Here is an 18387-nt window from a genome sequence, read left to right as displayed (position 1 = left end):
GCAGCTCAACATGTCGACAGAGTGCATTTCTAGTTAGTGCCCGGCAGCCGGCAAAAACTAAGGTTCTCAGCAGGCCCGAATATTAAGGCCCGGTCCTACCTGGGCCCTCATCAAACCGTGTACACTCAAAACACTGCTCCCGCTGCAACCCTTGAATCTCCATATATGGAGCTAAACTGTTGTGACATTCCATATGTTGATCTGACCTGATCAAACCCTGTACACTCAAGACACGCATTCCATATTATGTTGATCTGACCCCCCAGGTCAAAGCGCCAGCACTCACCCAGGTGGATGAGTGCATGCTTCTTGGCCTCAGGGCGTCTTACTGATATATTTCATATATTAATCTAAAATGTGTTATTTAGTATAATCTAAGTAGGGTTACATTAAAATAGGATTTAAATTACATCTAAATGATTATTTCATATTCTAAAATAGGGTTAATTACTTGCGCAAGCAGAGCGCGCAAGTAATAATTTTCGTTTTCGTATGTCGCCATTTGATGTGTATGCGCTGTGCCAGCGTATGACGTAATGACTAATTGTGCTTGATATGGCAGTGGTGTCAGATTACATACATGTATACATAGGGTCATTACCTTTAATCCTCCCGACACTAAAACATATCGTCATTACGTCACCATCGAAAACCAATTACACCCTGGCATTGGGTCCTTTAATCCACATCTTTACTACATCATCATTGAGAGCTAGTTGTACCAGTTATAACCAGACGTCATATGCTGCTAGTACGATACATACTGTACGCATCAAACAGGACATACGCAAAGTAACCACAGTATACTGCTAATCAACTTACAAATTACATAGACATTACATATACATAGAGGCACCCCTGTGGCAAGATACCACAGGGGTATTTTCTGGTTGGTTATAATTGCTTTTGACCACAAAGGTTGACATTTTATTTGTTTGCACTTTTTGGGGGAAAAAGCCAATTTTATTGTATGGTTGTCTAAGTAAATATTATTTTATTATACTTGGCTGATTGGACATTGGTTTCTGGGTATTGAAATAATAGTGTTTACTTATACTCACCTCGTAACAAGATAATTGTAAGTATAATTGCCTTTCAGTTATTTACCTGCTAACCTGAAGAGTTAAAATACTTGATTGAAGTTACCTTAACTCGCCTGTTAATCTGGGAATTAAGATACTTGCGTTCTAATTACCTGGAGGAAGAAAAGAGTGTTGATTGCGACCGAAGGTTGCCGTTAACTATGGAATCGTGCATTTCCCATCAGTGTGTTGGTTGGTCGGGGTGAGAGAGCACGTGACATCACGCGACATCAGGGATGGAGATATTAAGCCCTACTGTATATGGAGAATATTGGCCAGTAACACAAAACACATACAATTCAGTTGTTTCCATTATGGACATCATTATTCTTCTTCCTGCTCCTTTACGTCATGGGTGTATCAGCTATACTGTATGAAAGACAAATTAATTGTTATCTATTATGATTTGTACTGTATTGTGATAAATTAAAATGAAAGACAAATATCCATCTACTTCTATAAAGTCTGTGGGAGGCAGGCAGATTATGGACATGCAGACTTTTATCACCGACCGATTATCAGCCTGACATGGCCAGACTAAAACACAAACCAACGTGTGCTATGTGCCATGACTTTGTTCTGTCAGATTAATCTGTTTTCCAGGCTCATAGAGTGGATTATGCCCAAATAGGATACGCCAGACGCTAGCACTGAAGTCATGCAAATCAGCACTGTTATGCAACGGTTTTTGTTGTGAGATCAGACCACAGCTTGATCACAATGAGAGACAGAGAGACGGACAGGGTGAGGTGGCGGAACAGAGAGGGGAGGACGAAGGGGTGATGAATTTATCATGATGTCTGTCTATGTCATTTTGAATTTGTTGTACTGACTGACAGCACCCTATATGCAATCCTGGGCCTGCACCCTATACAGATCTCAGGGCAGGTGGCTTGGGAGCTGGAGAATGGGGTTCAGGCAAGGGCCAAGGCGCTGGGTGGGTTAGCCAGAAAGGTATCAGGAAGGGCATCAGTGGGGGAAGGCCGACAGGGCTTCAGGCGGGGGGGTATCAGTAGGAATGTCCAAAGAGGGCTCAGTGATGGAATTGCATGGAACAATGGACCTTTGTTATTGATCCCGCAAGGGGAATTTAGTTGCCAGAGGCAGCACAGCAGTTAAGTTACAGATACAGAATGAGAAAGGTACTGAGGGTATGCGTGTGACATCATCATCATACCCGGAAGTTATGCAGGAAAGCATACGGAGTGGCAAAAAACTACTTTCTGGCCTTCACAGCCACAAAGAAAAGTCCTATCTGATTGTATTAAATTAATTAAATTATTAAATTAAGTTAAACTCACTTTGCCACTCGATTTGCCATTCACTTTATGCATGCGCATACCATCTATAGGGTACAGCAAGGGTAACAATACAAAGAGGTCAGAGGAAGAATACCTACACAAAAAGCACCATCAATAATGAACAACAGTCAACAATATGCACCTATGCAATACCAGTCACAGTGTGTGTCACAGTGTCCTGCCCTAAGCACAATCAAATACATAAGCAAACAGTAAACGGTCGTGGCAAACGGTATAGCCACGATACCACAATACAGTATATGCACTCCAGGACAAAACAAACCATTAACCATACAGTGTCCTGCCCCAAGGCAAAAACGTGAGCAAAACAATATGTAATCAGACACAGCCACATTATAACATCACAGAATATACTAACATCGCTACAGTGACTAACCAGACCATAACTACCATTTTACTGAGAGAAACACTGGTGATATTATGATGCAGCCTCTTCTGCGCTAGAATGTCAGAATTAGTGGCCGTGCGTGATTGAGTATTACTTGACTGTTGCCCAGCAGAGAGAATAATGTGAATCTATCGTTTCTTTCTATCTTCATGTGCCAAACTGGGTTTCAGGTGGTGCGTCAGAGCTAATGGGGTTTTTCATATGGTGCATCGGTAAGGATGTCCAACAGGTTTTCAGACAGGCTTCAGCTGGAACACCCAATGGCGTGTAAGCAGGGTGCTGGGCAGTGACCCAATAAACACAGGTGTATAAGAATGTGGGAGGGGCTGGGCCCAATAAGCTTTGGGGAAAGAGGCGAGATGACGGACAAACAGGAGTGGCCAGAGGAGAGAGAGAGTGACGTGAGGTGTCAAGAAAGAGCCACATAATAGATGAAACAGGAAAGGACAGAGACAGGAGAGAGGCCAAGCCAGAGGGGAGAGACAGAGAGACACTATATCATGATATATTCCTCTTGAGGTAATTAGCTGGCCTTTAATTAATATATTTATGTTGAGTCATCTGTAGTGATATCATGGCTTACCAAAGCGTGTTTGATTCTCAGTTGTGCTGATCAAATAACTCACGTTAACTTGTTTAACGTAACTTGTTTTAATTTGACTCTTTGCTGTTCTTTGTTTCCATAAAGCTTTTGAAATCTACATGAAAGGGAAGAGGTTAATTACGCAAAGAACACATCAATGTTTCTTGGAAATGACGCAAGTGCATACTAAGCAAAGGTGGGAGACTCAGTCCAAGATGGCACTGATTAGATTTAGACCACAATCACAACCGCAGCAGCAGTACACAGGTTAATTCGTCAGAGCTCTATCAGTACACCCTAGCAACAGGAGTGCATGGCAAATTAGCTAAGGTCCTTGGCGTTGTGTCCATCAGGTGGGAACTATGTCGCTATGTGATGGCTCATGCATCACAATCGGTCCGAGGATACCAGCAAAGAGAGCCACTGTGACGCGCGTGCCGCTGCCGTTGGCCTAAGCCTAGCCAATCACAATGTCCCGTGTCATGGCTGGCAACACTGCCTGCATTGATAAACAGATCACACACCCCTTCACTTTGCATATCATAGTGGAAAGTTTTGGTTTGATTCACATTACGTGACCAGAAGATATGAGTTGTAACAGATATAGAAAGAAATAATGAGCATGATGTTCTACAATGTAGATTAGTTGTCCTTTAACAAGTGCATCTTGTATCATTTGGCATACTGTAGCATCTGATAGAGCTATATCATGTAGATGAGAGTGAATCAGTACAAATAAAGGTTAAGCACATCAAGCATTCAAGTCCAGATATCCACATATGATGTTATGAGATCATTACACCAATGATAGTCAGATCAATTACACAATTCCTATTTTTTCTCATGTCACAGTATATAACAACAACACATCACAGATCATCTGAAGTATACTGTATGTGGAGACGAAGCCCACAGATGACGCGTGTTCACAGGTGCACCGCAACCCATAATGACAGCACTGGCCACGAGCCCTACTGTGTTATTATTGTTAGAATGACATGCTTAGCGCACACATTGATTCATGTGATGATGACAATGTACTGTACGTAACGACAGCGGAGGCGCTGATGTCAATGATGGTAATGATAACGTCAGCAGACAATTCATTCTGCTGTTGGTGGTGGAGGAGGTGGTGAGCACTGTAATAAGATTTCTGACTGACTGTGAGGTGATTTTTAATTTTCCTGGGCAGGAAAATGGTCAGGAAGTCCCTAGTTGCTGGGCTAGTGGTCCTGCTGGCGGCTACAGTGGGCCTGTTTCTGGGAGTGTTTATGGGCATGGGACGGAAGAACACCACCGTTCCTTCAGACCACTTCTTCTCCAAGGCTGCTGTGGCAGCAGATGCAGGAACGTGCTCGGAAGTAGGGAGGTAAGTGTGTGTGTGTGTGTGTGTGTGTGTGTGGTTGTGCGTTTCCAAAAATCTTTGGTTTAGGCCCCAGTTCTGGCATGTGGAAGTACAGTATGTGTGTGTAATGGGGAGGTATGTGTGTATATGTATGTGTCTGCAGTTATGTGTTTGTGTGTCTGTGCATGTGTGTTTGTACTGTATGTGTGTGTGTTTGTAATATGTCAGTGTGTCTATACTGTAGCGTCAACAGGTGTGTGTTTCTGTGTGTTTGTATGCCTGTTAGGGATGCATGATTAATCATCGATGGTCATCATATCGGTATTGGCAATATCAGCCTTAACTAGAAAAATCACACCCGTGTGAAATTAATGGTGCCACTCCGTGTGGGGTCCCCCGGGGGGAACCGCCCCGGTTCCGGCAAGCTGCCCCGCGTCCGAAACGGTAGAGAAATGACAGTTAGTGTGTGGGGGTCGCCGGAACATCCAGACCCCCAGGCATCAACCGGGTTAACGGTGCCGGAGATTAGCAGGCGGGGACAAACACAGACTCACACACACATGGACGGAGTGCAAAACATACTCACTCCCCATGCCTTCGGCCTGGTGGAGACAAAAATACAATATCGGTATCGAAAAACTGCAGATTCTGGAGAACCTTTCAAAAGGCTTCAAAATTGGAAAAATGACCAATACAAATACTTAAGATTGTTTGCATTGTGCACCAGTAGTCCTAAAAAATATGGTAATAAGAATGCACTGTTTATTATAATTCTGCATACAGCAGTCACTGTATAACAGGTGTAGATAAACCCCACTAAAAACAATATCGGTATTAGTGGATTTGACCATGCAAATAATCGGATATCAACCAGAATCTCAATATCGTGCATAACGCCTTTGCATGTGTCTGCAGACACATGATTCTGTGTGTGTGTGTGTGTGTGTGTGTGTGTGTGTGTGTGTGTGTGTGTGTGTGTGTGTGTGTGTGTGTGTTTGTATGCCTGTGCATGTGCATGCAGTTGTTATGTTTGTATACAGTATATGTGTCTGTATGTGAGTGTTTGCATGTCTGTTTGCACGTATATGTGTTTGTATATCTGTACATCTGTCTGTAGGTGTGTCTTTGTATGTCTGTGAACGTGTGTTCAGGCGTGTTTGCATGCCGTATCTGAACGTGCGTGTGTTTAGGTGTGTGTGCTCTGTGAGGCCATTGGTTTCTAAGTGTGTATTTCTGCTCTCAGAGACATTCTAAAGAAGAATGGTTCAGCGGTGGATGCATCGATCGCCGCTTTGCTCTGTGTTGGTCTTTTGAACGCTCACAGCATGGGCATCGGCGGAGGGCTCTTCTTCATTATCTACAACGCTTCCACGGGTGAGCTTCTGTCTTTGTCTGAGCTTATAGATACAGGGGACTCCACTCCATAATTAAAAGATAATTAAATAATTCAGCCCTCATCAATATGTCCTCGCTTCGTGCTCAACAGGGAAGGTTGAAACGATTGACGCCAGAGAGACGGCGCCAATGAATGCCACTGAAGACATGTTTGGCAATAACACCCAACTTTCTCGCAAAGGTATCAACTGGGTCCGTTTTCTGCTGGGTCTGGATTGGTCACTGGAGAGACTGATTCTGCACAGATCTCACATAACGGAACATTAATTTAGAAGCAGACTACTATGTTTTCATAGAATTGCTGTGTCATGGATATATTTCAATATGGAAATTATGTATCAACCAATTCTGGGAATAATGCTAATAAGTAATACAATTCTTGATGACATTGTAGACATTTTCTTAAGTCTGCAAAACCTTACCAAACCTAAATATACATATACCCATTACATGATACTATCATGTAAAAACAAAATTGGTCATTGGTATGAAAAGGGTCACATTCACATAATTGCATGGTGATGATGACAGCCTTACTATATACCGGTAATCACTCTTGACAATGCAATCTGAAAAGGCACGGAGAGAGCTTGTGATATTTGGCTATAACACAGCTGCTGTTGTTCTGTGACAGGTGGGTTGTCTATTGCCATTCCTGGTGAGATCCGTGGCTATGAGATGGCTCACAAGAGGCATGGAAGGCTGCCATGGAAGGAGCTGTTTAAGCCCAGCATTGCCTTGGCACGTGACGGCTTCCCTATAGGCAAAGCCTTGGCTCATGCCCTCTTCAAGAGCAAAGAGTCTATTCAAGGAGATGCTAATATGTGGTGAGGAGAGAATGTTAAAGGAGTTACATTCTCAAAACTGCTTTTTTGAATTTCCTTCCTTTTCACACCCACTGAATTCCTGTTCAATAGCTCTCTGGTTTTATCTAGCTAATTATCATGCATTACCACAGTGAGAAATCACATACAGTAAAACAATGTTACAGTGTATTAATATTTAACAGCCATAATTACAGTACTTATACTATAATTTCAATATACTACATCAGTATGTATATCTAAGAGAGCATAACGGGTTAATACAATAACAATGGGAACCTAAACGGTTATAGACTAGTAGTTATATCGTCCTCAATTTGCGTCCTCACTTTTGACCACTACTAAAATTATTAGTTAAGATAATTATATAAAGTCAGCAGCAAGAAGACATTGTACTAAATTGATGCTCATTAAAAAGAAATGTGCAGGCTTGTTCATTGTTGGAATTTCTTTCTTTCTTGTGTTTCAGTGAAGTGTTTTGTGATTCACAAAAAAATATCCTGAAGGAAAACGATATCGTCAAGTTTCCCAGACTGGCTGACACCTATCAGAGGATAGCAGAGGAAGGACCTAATGTGTTCTACAATGGCTCGATGGCCCAGAGCATCGTAGAAGATATACAGGCAGCAGGTCTGTCTTTCCTCATCCGTTACTCGTGAACACAATTACACACGGCAGATCCAGTAGGAAACTGAGAAAAGTAAAACTGTAACTGTAAAACACAGTAAAATATTTACTAACTAACTCTCTAATACAAATGGAACCAAATTAACCCGTATATGGTTCCACTTGTACACTCTTCTGCCTTAATTTAAGACTGGGATTTGAAGACTGGGATTTTACTGTGTCTGCAGTGATAGTCAATCAAGATGTAATTGTCCAGCCGCATGCCACATACCGTATATGCTTTGGCCTGACAGCGCGTCACGTGTTCGAGTCCTGTTCATGACGACCTTTGCTGCGTGTCTCTCCCCTTCTCTCTCTCCCTCTTTCCTGTCCATCTTCACTTGATATTATCAATAAAGGCAGAAAAGCCTGAAAAAAAGATGAAATTGTGCTATATCAGCTTTATCCCTACACGTACAGTAACTGTGTTTTATGCAGGTGGAATTATAACCTTGGATGACTTACTGGAGTACCAGCCGGTGCTGAACGAGAATCCCCTGAAGCTGAATGTGGGGGAATACACCATGCATGTTCCAGACGCCCCCTCCAGTGGCCCAGTACTGGCACTCATCCTCAACATTGTAGATGGTGAGAAGCCAGGCAAACAGCTTGTGCGGCCATGTGGAACAAAGGCTTCCCTCTGCCTAGAATGGGAAACACAGAACATACACAGTAAAATCCTCTGTGTTCATTTAACTCAGATAATGTACAAATGGAGTAGTAAAAAATTAGTACTCTCTCCTGATTGGCTGAAAGCTTGTCACCTACCTGAAAATATATTTTCTGTTTATTAAAAAACTGAAGCCTGGAGAAGCCTAGAATAGTGCTTTAACCTTAAAAAAAAGGAAGGAAAAAAATAATCACTTACCCTATCTAAAACATTATAGATGAAAAGTGAAAGTACAGGTAAAAGGGCAGGTATGATAAAACTCTTATAACAGTTATTTTTTCGGTTTTATCGAGCACACATCGAAGCATGACCCAATTTCGGATACAGTGCATACTGTTCTCAGTAATCAGAAGGCATGATCTATTCAACGCTGTAATTCTCTCATAAGTCTAGATCTCAAATCTGATTGATGTTTTGCAGGCTACAACTTCACAGGGACAAGTGTATCTACAGCCGAGAAAAAGACCCTGACATACCATCGTATTGTTGAGGCATTCCGTTTCGCTTACGCCAAAAGAAGCAGACTTGGGGATCCACGTTATCTCAATATTACAGATGTAAGTCATTGTTAACATTTTCTGCAGGCTGTGTAATAGAGAAGGTTTGCTGAACATGCACTCTCTTTTTTGCCACTGGTTCACTTTCACAGAGTTTACGCTCATTCTGCACAGTACAATCACCATTTTCTCCTGTAGGCCAGGGTTTTTTAACCCGTGGGTCGGCCAGGGGTGCTCAACCCGTGGGTCGCGACCCCTCGGGGGTCGCCAAATTATTTTGGGGGTCCCCAAAAAAAAAAAAAAAGGGGGGTTGCCAGAGGTCCCTGGCCAAAAACGTTGAGAACCCCTGCTGTAGGCCAACTGTATCAAAAATCACTGATTTAGAATTCAGGCAATAATGACTACTAAAGAGAGCTGCCTATGACATCCATTTTCATGATGAATACAGTAAAATATCATCATCCTGAGTCTCATTCTGTATAAATATCAGCATAAGAGTGTAGTGGCTCGCCAACAAAAAACATTGTTTGGTTTCTGCTATTTATAATCTCCAAGACAAACCGGCCTCTGACTGATTGCTTCGTTTTCCCCAGCTCATCCACAATATGACCTCAGACTACTTTGCTGACGGAATCAGAAGTAAAATCACGGACGACACCACTCACCCGGACAGCTACTACGAGCCAGAATACTTTGTCCCCGACAACCACGGGACGGCACACCTGTCTGTCATTGCTGAAGATGGAAGTGCTGTCGCAGCCACCAGCACAATCAATCTATAGTAAGAGCACTGAGCACAGTGCAACAATATTGGGGACAACCTTGAGGGAAGGTCTGGGGACACCCAATTACCCTTAGGACTCACTGACTGCATCAAATTAAAAATGCTGAAGGGGTCCAGACAATAATAGTAAATATTTTCATCATCAGTAATTCAGTTGGCAAAGGGTGTTTCCTCTTAAATACACTACCTACATACCCTGAAGTAGTAGGGAGGGGACCCCTCTTGCACAAGGTATTGCCAGCTCTGCAAAGAGCAGGTTAAGTGCAACATATTCAGGGATATTTCTAAGACAAAACCATTGTGACGTGATATATATTCTATTATCTACAAAAACATAGGAAAGAACATTATGACTTGACGTTTCAGACAAGTCAGCCTTTAACAATTCAATTCAATTCAATAATTTATTTGCCATGTCAACAAGTTGATAGGAATTTGTCTTGGTTCATACTCAACAACATATACAGACAACCATAGATACACAAACAAGAAGGACAATACAATACAAAAACCAGCAGCATAGGCAATTACATTCAGTTTTTTTAAAGTGCTATATGCATATATCTATGAGTTCAGATGTCTAATGGCTACGGGGTAAGTGCTATCACTGAAGCGACATGTTGAGCTCTGGATACTTCTATATCTCCTGCCTGATGGGAGGAGATTGAAGAGGTGATGTGCAGGACGGGAGTTGTCTGCAATGATTTTATTTGCCTTCCTAATTATTCTGGTGGAATAGAGTGAGGAAAGTGTAGGGAGGCTACATCCTATGTTTTTTGATGCGCGACGTACTACTCAGATGAACATCTGATGGCCAACATCCATCCATCCATCCATCCATCTTCAGCCGCTTATCCGTAGTCGGGTTGCGGGGGCAACAACTCCACCAGAGAGCTCCAGACTTCCCTCTCCAGAGCAATATTAATGACTTTCTCCGGGGGGATCCCGAGACGTTCAGAGGCCAGTGAGTCTGCCCCGGGGTCTCTTCCCAGTGGGACGTGCATCGAAGACCTCCCTAGGGAGGCATCCTAACCAGATGCCCGAACCACCTGAGCTGGCTCCTTTCCAGGCGAAGGAGCAGCGGCTCTACTCTGAGTCTCTCCGTGTGACTGAACTTCTCACCCTATCTCTAAGGGAGATGCCAGCCACCCATAGGAGAAAACTCATTTTGGCCGCTTGTATTCGCGACCTTATTCTTTCGGTCATGACCCACACTTCATGACCATAGGTGAGAGTAGGAACAAAGATTGCTCTGTATACAGAGAGCTTTCTGGTTCAACTCTCTTTTCGTCACAACAGTGCGGTACAGCGACTGCAATACCACCCCTGCCGCTCTGATTCTCCGGCTGATCTCCTTCTCCGTCCTCCCCTCACTCGTGAACAAGACCCCGAGATAAAAAAAAATCCTTCACCTGGGGTAATGCCTCAATCCCTACATGGCCAACATGCATGGCTAAAATGTCATGTTTTTGTAGATAAAGAAATTATAATGGCGTGAGGGTTGCACTGTTTTGTATAGCCTACTGTATGTGATGGCATCTCGACTAGCTGTTCAAGCTCAAACCTTGGTAAACTCAGTAATATGTCAATTAACTCATACATTAAACTAGCAGAAATGTACTGTATATGTTCTAAAAGCCATGCCTGGTTGGAAATATAAATTGGGTTTTGTATGTTTAAATTAAATTGTGTGAATCACAGAACCTGTAGTGATGCATTCATACTATATATTTACACAACGAACGCGGTTTGCCTGCAAGCTGAGTGTATTAATGGTAATATGAACTATCAATAACACCTGTTCCATGTCACCAGCTTTGGTTCCAAAGTCATGTCCCGATCAACTGGCATCATTTTCAATGATGAAATGGATGACTTCAGCTCCCCACATATGACCAATGGTTTTGGAATCCCTCCATCACCCAACAACTTTATTCAGCCAGGTAGGACTGGATTGCATTGACATATCAAAATGGTAAATCATAAGCTAGACAGTACAGGTCATCTGTGAATCTGTCCCTGTTTAGCTAAAAGTATGTGTGTAAAAAAGTACAAGTGAAGTAGTTCTCACTAACTGTAAACCACATTGTTTCAGAGGACCCTCTATTAGACAGACACTAATAGAGGGTATGTGCGTGACATCATCATCAAACCAGGAAGTTATGCCTACTGAGTGGCAAAAAACTACTTTCTGGCCTTGACAGCCCATGCATCCAAATAGAAAAGTCATATCTAATTGCATTAAACGACATTAAACAATGTTAAACTCTGTCACTTTGCCACTCGATTTGCCATTCACTTTATGAATGCTCTACCCTCTATAACATATAATAGCAAAAATGCATACATATAAATTCCACTAAGGTGCAAATATACAGTGACGAGGATAGGGGACCAAAAATAATTAATTAAGTCATATTGCTGCTATCTGGACTTTACCAATCAAGTGTAGCCTAAATAACAGCTCAAACAACTAATACTTCTATTATACCTAACCAGAGAGGGTAAAGATCTTTAGATTAACTGTTTTTAAATGTAAACTTCCCAACCGCCTTGCGGTTCCTACATCCGGGCTGGGAAGAGTCGGACGTTGGCCGTGGAGAGAATTACACAGGAGGGGGGGCAGGGAATGAGCCCCGAGCTCCTGGGCTCGGGGGGGGGGGGGGGACTTCCAGGGAGCCAGGGGCGCTGTCTACTCTATAGTTTATGCTATTTTATTGCTTTTGTTATTTGCCTTCTGATGTTGCAACCGCTGTACTGTACTGCCAATAAAACAATTGAACCATGATGTACAGTACATGTTTTCACTTTACCCAGATAAAAGTCATGGCAAAGAGAAAAATGTCTGTGCATGAAATAGTCAACCATTTTGTTCCTCGTTTGCTACTCTGTTGTAGGCAAAAGGCCCCTCTCTTCCATGTGCCCTACCATCATCTTTGACAAAGACAACAGAGTTAAAATGGTTGTTGGAGCCTCTGGGGGAACAAAGATCACCACAGCCACTGCCTTAGTAAGTCTGACTCATCATTCATTCTCCACACGAGTGTGTCAGACTCAGACATAGGGCTAGATTTTGAAGGTGCGTTTGACCTATTACAGTAATATGAGCTGGGGGCGTGAGGTATGTCATATTGCAATTTTAAGCATGTTAAGAAGCGCTTTCGACACCCCGTGGAGTGCGCAAAACGGCCTTGAATTAGTCATGGGAGTGTTTAAGGCGTGTTTGAGAGTTACCCAATCAACATGTCCGTACTATTTTCTTTACCAGTCAGCTGATGTCACATACGGAATGCGCACTTTGGGGATCGTTATTATTACATTTCTTCAGGCTGGCACCATAGAAGACATGACATATGACTTTGTCACATTTGGGTTAATTATTCCTATTGCACTGCATGCTGTCACCTTTATGCCTCAAAATAAGTTGTTTCTATTGAGAAACACCAGTAAAATTATATTTTAATTTAAATTATAATTATATTATATTTGAAATGAGTAATGAGTTGAATGCCTGGTGCGTATGCCCGTGATGCGGTATGGTCCCGTGATGGTATGGTCTTCGCTCGTAGCATTTTATTGAAGAAGACTTGACTCGAGTGTGATACAGCGTATGAAAGCAAACTTCCCAAGGATTATGGATATGTTTTTGTTTTTTTTTAAGGTTGAGAAATGAAAGAATTATGGCCGTTTCTAATCTCAACATTTTAATAAAAAGACGCAATGAAAAGACGTTGTTGCCATGTCTCAGAGAAACAAGTAAATAGGTCTATAAAAATAATCCCAAAATAAGCGCATATAACAGGGGTCTGTAACCTATTTTAAATGAAGTGCCATGTTTTTATTTTCTAGATAGTGAGTCTGCTATATCCAGATTAATTTTAATGACACCACATTAAAATAAAAAACATATTTTGATTGTCCACAAATATTCCATCTTTTTAAATATTTTCTTGCACATTGTTATAATGATCATTATATATCCGCCTGCAGTCAGAGTTCATAGTTTTAATGAATGAATGTGATTCATTGTGAGCTGGTAGATCTGCTATTTTCAAAAGTAAAATTTTAATTACATTTTTGTATTAGCCGTCCTTAGTTGGGCAAATGCATTCATCTGGGGATCCTTGACATGGGAATGTGCTGTGTGAGGATCACTGGTTTAAACAACATTAGGAGAAACCTTTAGAAACAAGAAAAGCAACCACAACTACCAATATTTACAAGCAACTTTACAGAAAAAGAAGCCGCTTATAATAAACAGACTTGGCAACACTACAGCAGCGTCCCAGAGCCGCTCAAGTGTAAAATCAAACAGTGCTTTATATTTTCTTTTTGCGTTTATGAGGTGCCTAGACCCACGTCTAATCGTTATGCGCAGGTCAAGGGGCTTAATAGCAAATTGCGCAAAGCGAAAATAATTAACATATGGACACTCCCACAATGCTAAAATATTCAGCAACGTCGTATTCCATATGTGTGTGCGTTCAACACGGGACGATAAGGCTTTCATAATACGATTGTGCGCAGAGCGAGGCCAATTTATGTATTACCACATGGTAAAACGCACCTTCAAAATCCAGCCCATAGTCTCATGTGCGTGTACCCTTGCACACCACGCTGCATACTTGAGTTTGTTTCCTTTATGCACACACAGGTAATTCTGAATTCATTGTTCTTTGACTACGACCTAAAGAAAGCTGTGACAGAACCTCGGTTTCATAATCAACTCAACCCGAACATGACAGTGGTGGAGCAGGGTTTTGAAAAGGTAAGCCAAACATGCCATTTGACTTTGTTACTGTAAGCCTAATTATCTCTGCCAGGCAGACTGAAGGCAAGGATAGGGAGATTGTGTTTTCACCCCTCTGTCTGCCTGCCTGTCAGGAACTAATCTCACAAACCACTGGACCAATCAAAGTTTACTACAAACTATTTACACAAGAGATTACACAAAATTATCTTAGCTTGCAAAAATGTGTTAGTGTGCATTTGAGGGATTTGGTGTGAATTTTATGATAATAACAATAATAACGTTATTGTCATTATTGTTTATGCTGATGATACAGACAAGATAATAGTGAAGATGCCAATGATGATAATGGCAATGATGTTAATCAAATGATAATGGTCAATAATGTCCGACTGCGTGGCAGACTATCCTAGATGGCCTGGCTCAGAAGAACCACATAACAGAGCTGCTGAGGATTCCTGATTCAGTGGTCCAGGCAGTGGTTAGACAAGGGGAGCGTCTCTGTGCTGAATCTGACCCAAGGAAAGGAGGCTATCCAGCTGGGTATTGAATCTGACTTCAATCAACCTCACCCTCTGGATTGTCCCCCTCAAAGACACAGGGACAGAAACTAAAATATGTGTCTGCAGTGAATGCCTCTGAGGGACAAACCAGTGCTAATTTAAGCTATGAAGAGACAGCCATTCTTTCCTTTTTGAGTTTAATTTATTTGACTTAATCGTGGAAAAAGACTCTCTCTGTTGCAATACCTCTTTCACTCCGTAGAATCCTGATCTGTTAATTCAACTCTGAGAGTATACGAATGGATAAATGAACACGGAGGATTTTACTGTGCATTCAAACCAAATATTCAGCCTTTCTGCTTTCCTTGACATTATTTATATTTATTACTATTTGTGTTTTGAGAAAAAGTGAGATTGTGCCAGAGATTGTGGCATTTTGAATAATGTAAGAATAGATCAACACAACTAATTATTGATTGTAAGACATTTTGAAAAAGAAACAGCACATCAATCTTGGCTTTTTGGATACAACAAACAATGGCCCTGAAATGTAATAGCAATAATACATCCTCTGCTATACTTTGATATGAGATTGATTTAGAAATAGTAGGCAAAGAAGTTATTAGAAATTAAGACTATGTGGATATTGCAATAGACTATCCCTAAAATTTGGCAAATTATACTATGAATGAACTACTTGTTCTTACATTGCATCAGTACGTTGTAGGGAAGAACTTTGGCGGTAGGAGGTTGTCAGTGTAGTTTGTGTGTAAGTGAAAAAGATGTAAATGATCTTGTGTCAAACAAGGTTTTGTTTTCATACAAGGACAATATAAAGCGACTTTACTGGTCACAGAAGTCCAGTCGTCCAAATTCTGGGCATGTGATTATATGAAAAAATATGCAGAAATGCATCGTGATGCGATGCGTTGTAAGCTTGTAGATCAGTTTTTTTTTCTTTTCTTTTTTTTCGAAAATAAATTTGAAAATGTTTGTGGTTAAGTGGTTAAGAAGCTGATCATGTGCAAGACTGTTAGTATGGGCGCAGTGACTCGGGTCCATTTGCTACCATGGATCTAATTAAATTATTACTTCTATTTTTTGTGATGCAGAGTGTTTGAAATGCTCATTGAAGTTGTAAATGTTTAATACCGAGTAGAGGTTAAGTGAATGTAAAGGGTATTCAGAAAATACATTTGCAGATATATTTTTCTAAACATGCATTGTTCTTATGCTATGCTTGTTGCCATGCTTGTTATTAAACATTTTGATCAAAGATGTTATTTTTTACATGTGGAACCTCTGCCAGTTTCTGTACTGTACTGTCACTTCTGAAATCGCAGGCTTAAAGGGGGCACAGAAAAACAAACCTGAGTTATCATGTACCTCATTTCTCACCCATTTAAAAAATATATAAAAGAATTCTTGTGCAATTTCCATTTTGGTTTGGAAGTTATTTAGTAATGAGTCTGAAACTTGTCCTTTGGCAGACACCCAGACTTTGATGAATGGACATGGATTTTAGGGGGATCAGTTGTTTTATTGATACAAATTAAAATAATAATGCATTTTATATATAAAGCACGTTACATTCTTTTGAATCTCAGACGGACAAAACAAAAAACAGCCTAGGCATTGCCGTAGATGCAATGATATGTGAAGGGAAATCTTTTCAGTCCTGAAGGAGATGGAGAGCCAGTGAAGAAAACGGGGGATGGGTTATATTAACTTAAAACAAGGGGTGGTCAGAGGAGTTTAGATGTAGTAAACAGAAAGAAATTCCACTCTAACTACTAAAGTATAAAACAAAATGTCCATCAGCCTGTCACAATAAATAGCAGAATGTGGGATCCCTGAAGCAAGCAACCTGCTTCCACAATTTAGTAAAGCCAATTCCCCAGCCTCTCTACGAGTACTCTACTGTATCTCTGCTAACCCCCGCAATCAGTTATTGGGAAGGTGAAGAAAGCCTTGGGTCTTCGCTGATACCTGGGCCGTCAAGCCACCATCCACCTGACAGTGACAGGTCTCACTAGGGGGGCATAACACATGTGGAGGTACACGCTATCCCCCCACCTCCTGCTTCAACTTTCTAAACTGATGTACAGACCAAACTAATAATTACAAAGAAGAAAAACAACAAAAAAGTGTTGTAACCTGCGTTTTTTTTCTACTTTCTAATTATTTGTTTGGCCCGAAAAATTGTGTTTGTTGTCATGATTTGTCCGTGTTGATCACATGACTATAGAGATAATGTATACCGAGTTGCGTGAAGTATGGATAAAATAAACGTTTTTTGCAAAAATAGTGGTGCTATAACAGGCCATTGTGGAACAATTGGGGCAGAGTTTCGTCGTTGGCATCCAGGGAGTGTGTGTGTATAGTTCGGCATCGACCAGGCCAACGGTGCCGGAGATTAGCTGGTAACAGACACACGGACGGAGTACAAAACATACTCTCCCCATGCCCCGGCTGGTGGAGCCAAAAATACAATTCTTCTAGTACATTTTCATCAACTTGGTGTTATGTATTCCATTGTATCATGTATATATGAATGTGCACATGCTCCATCTGGTGTCTAGTACTTAATTTTGACTGTTAACGTACTTGCTTTAACATTACACTTTGCTTATATCGTATTCATGCAACGTGCTCCCATACGCCCCAACCTTCCAATCCTAAAAACACTCTCGACTAGTGTAAAAACTGAGCAAGATCTGAGATTCATGCTCTAATTTACATAGGAAGCTTCTATCATGTTCCACAGACCCTTATGCTATCCATTTGTTTATACAGGGAAGTGACAGGAAGCCAAACAGTGTTTAAGTGGTGCTTACACTCAGCCAATAGGACTTTGAGCATGGTGGAAAATATGGTAAATGGCTGAAGCCATGACTAATCCTCATGGTTATCATCATAAACGTATCAATTATTTTGGGGGGGAACATATATATATATATATATATATATATATATATATATATATATATATACACACACACACACACACACACACACACAAGATTGTATTGTGTGATTTGACCAAAGAATGGAGTATGTTTACTTACTTAAGTTGGGCCTTTATATTCCTTTCAGAACATAGGCCAACGATGAATAGTTTCCACCCTCATTTGTCTTGGGCCACGCTGTCCAGCTGTTTCCACGTCAGTCCCTTCTGTTTAACATCTAGCTGTGTCACTGCTCCTTCTCCAGGTGTTTTTGGGTCTCCCTCTGTTCCGTTTGCCTTGTGGGTTAGTGCCTGTTTGGTTATTGCCAGTGTTAAACTAGAACTAGGTTTATTAAAAAAGTAACCAAAATGAAAAAAAGGGATAATAGTAATAAAATGTAATCTGTGGACGCAATAGATATAGCAGAAGTTGCAATAGAATAAATGCAATAAAATAACTACAGTTAAGGTATGTCTGACGGCATCACAAAGAGCAGCAAAAGCCACACAAATGACTATTAGTTTATTAACAATTAAAATATAAGCCTAAACTTTACTGCAAAAACATTCACTACCAGCAGTAAAAACAATGCTTGAGATTTCCCTATGATCCTGTACATGATAGAATTGA

At 41.1% G+C, this 18387-nt stretch overlaps 1 protein-coding gene across 1 annotated transcript; it reads left to right on the top strand.

The window, feature by feature from the left end:
• Positions 1-3505: 3505 nt before the first annotated feature.
• On the top strand, positions 3506-14857 carry ggt1a (gamma-glutamyltransferase 1a). The gene is made up of 13 exons (XM_080765234.1): positions 3506-3571; positions 4568-4744; positions 5964-6094; positions 6207-6296; positions 6750-6942; positions 7409-7569; positions 8044-8193; positions 8696-8832; positions 9366-9553; positions 11372-11499; positions 12454-12566; positions 14211-14324; positions 14710-14857. Exons 1-13 carry the CDS (start codon positions 3546-3548, stop codon positions 14854-14856), a joined length of 1755 nt encoding a protein of 584 aa, XP_080621360.1. The 5' UTR covers positions 3506-3545; the 3' UTR covers position 14857.
• Positions 14858-18387: the final 3530 nt, after the last annotated feature.

Source organism: Protomyctophum bolini (genome assembly GCF_963924005.1).
Source record: "Protomyctophum bolini genome assembly, chromosome: 6".
Lineage (NCBI taxonomy): Eukaryota > Metazoa > Chordata > Actinopteri > Myctophiformes > Myctophidae > Protomyctophum > Protomyctophum bolini.
This window is presented reverse-complemented; position numbering and strand designations above follow the sequence as displayed.

Bases quoted from the DNA above. Each gene is read 5' to 3' on its own strand.
- ggt1a (XM_080765234.1), top strand. From the start codon at position 3,546: ATGACGCAAGTGCATACTAAGCAAAG. The intron at 4,745-5,963 runs GTAAGTGTGTGT...TTCTGCTCTCAG, and splicing joins ACGTGCTCGGAAGTAGGGAG to AGACATTCTAAAGAAGAATG. The intron at 6,297-6,749 runs GTATCAACTGGG...GTTCTGTGACAG, and splicing joins CACCCAACTTTCTCGCAAAG to GTGGGTTGTCTATTGCCATT.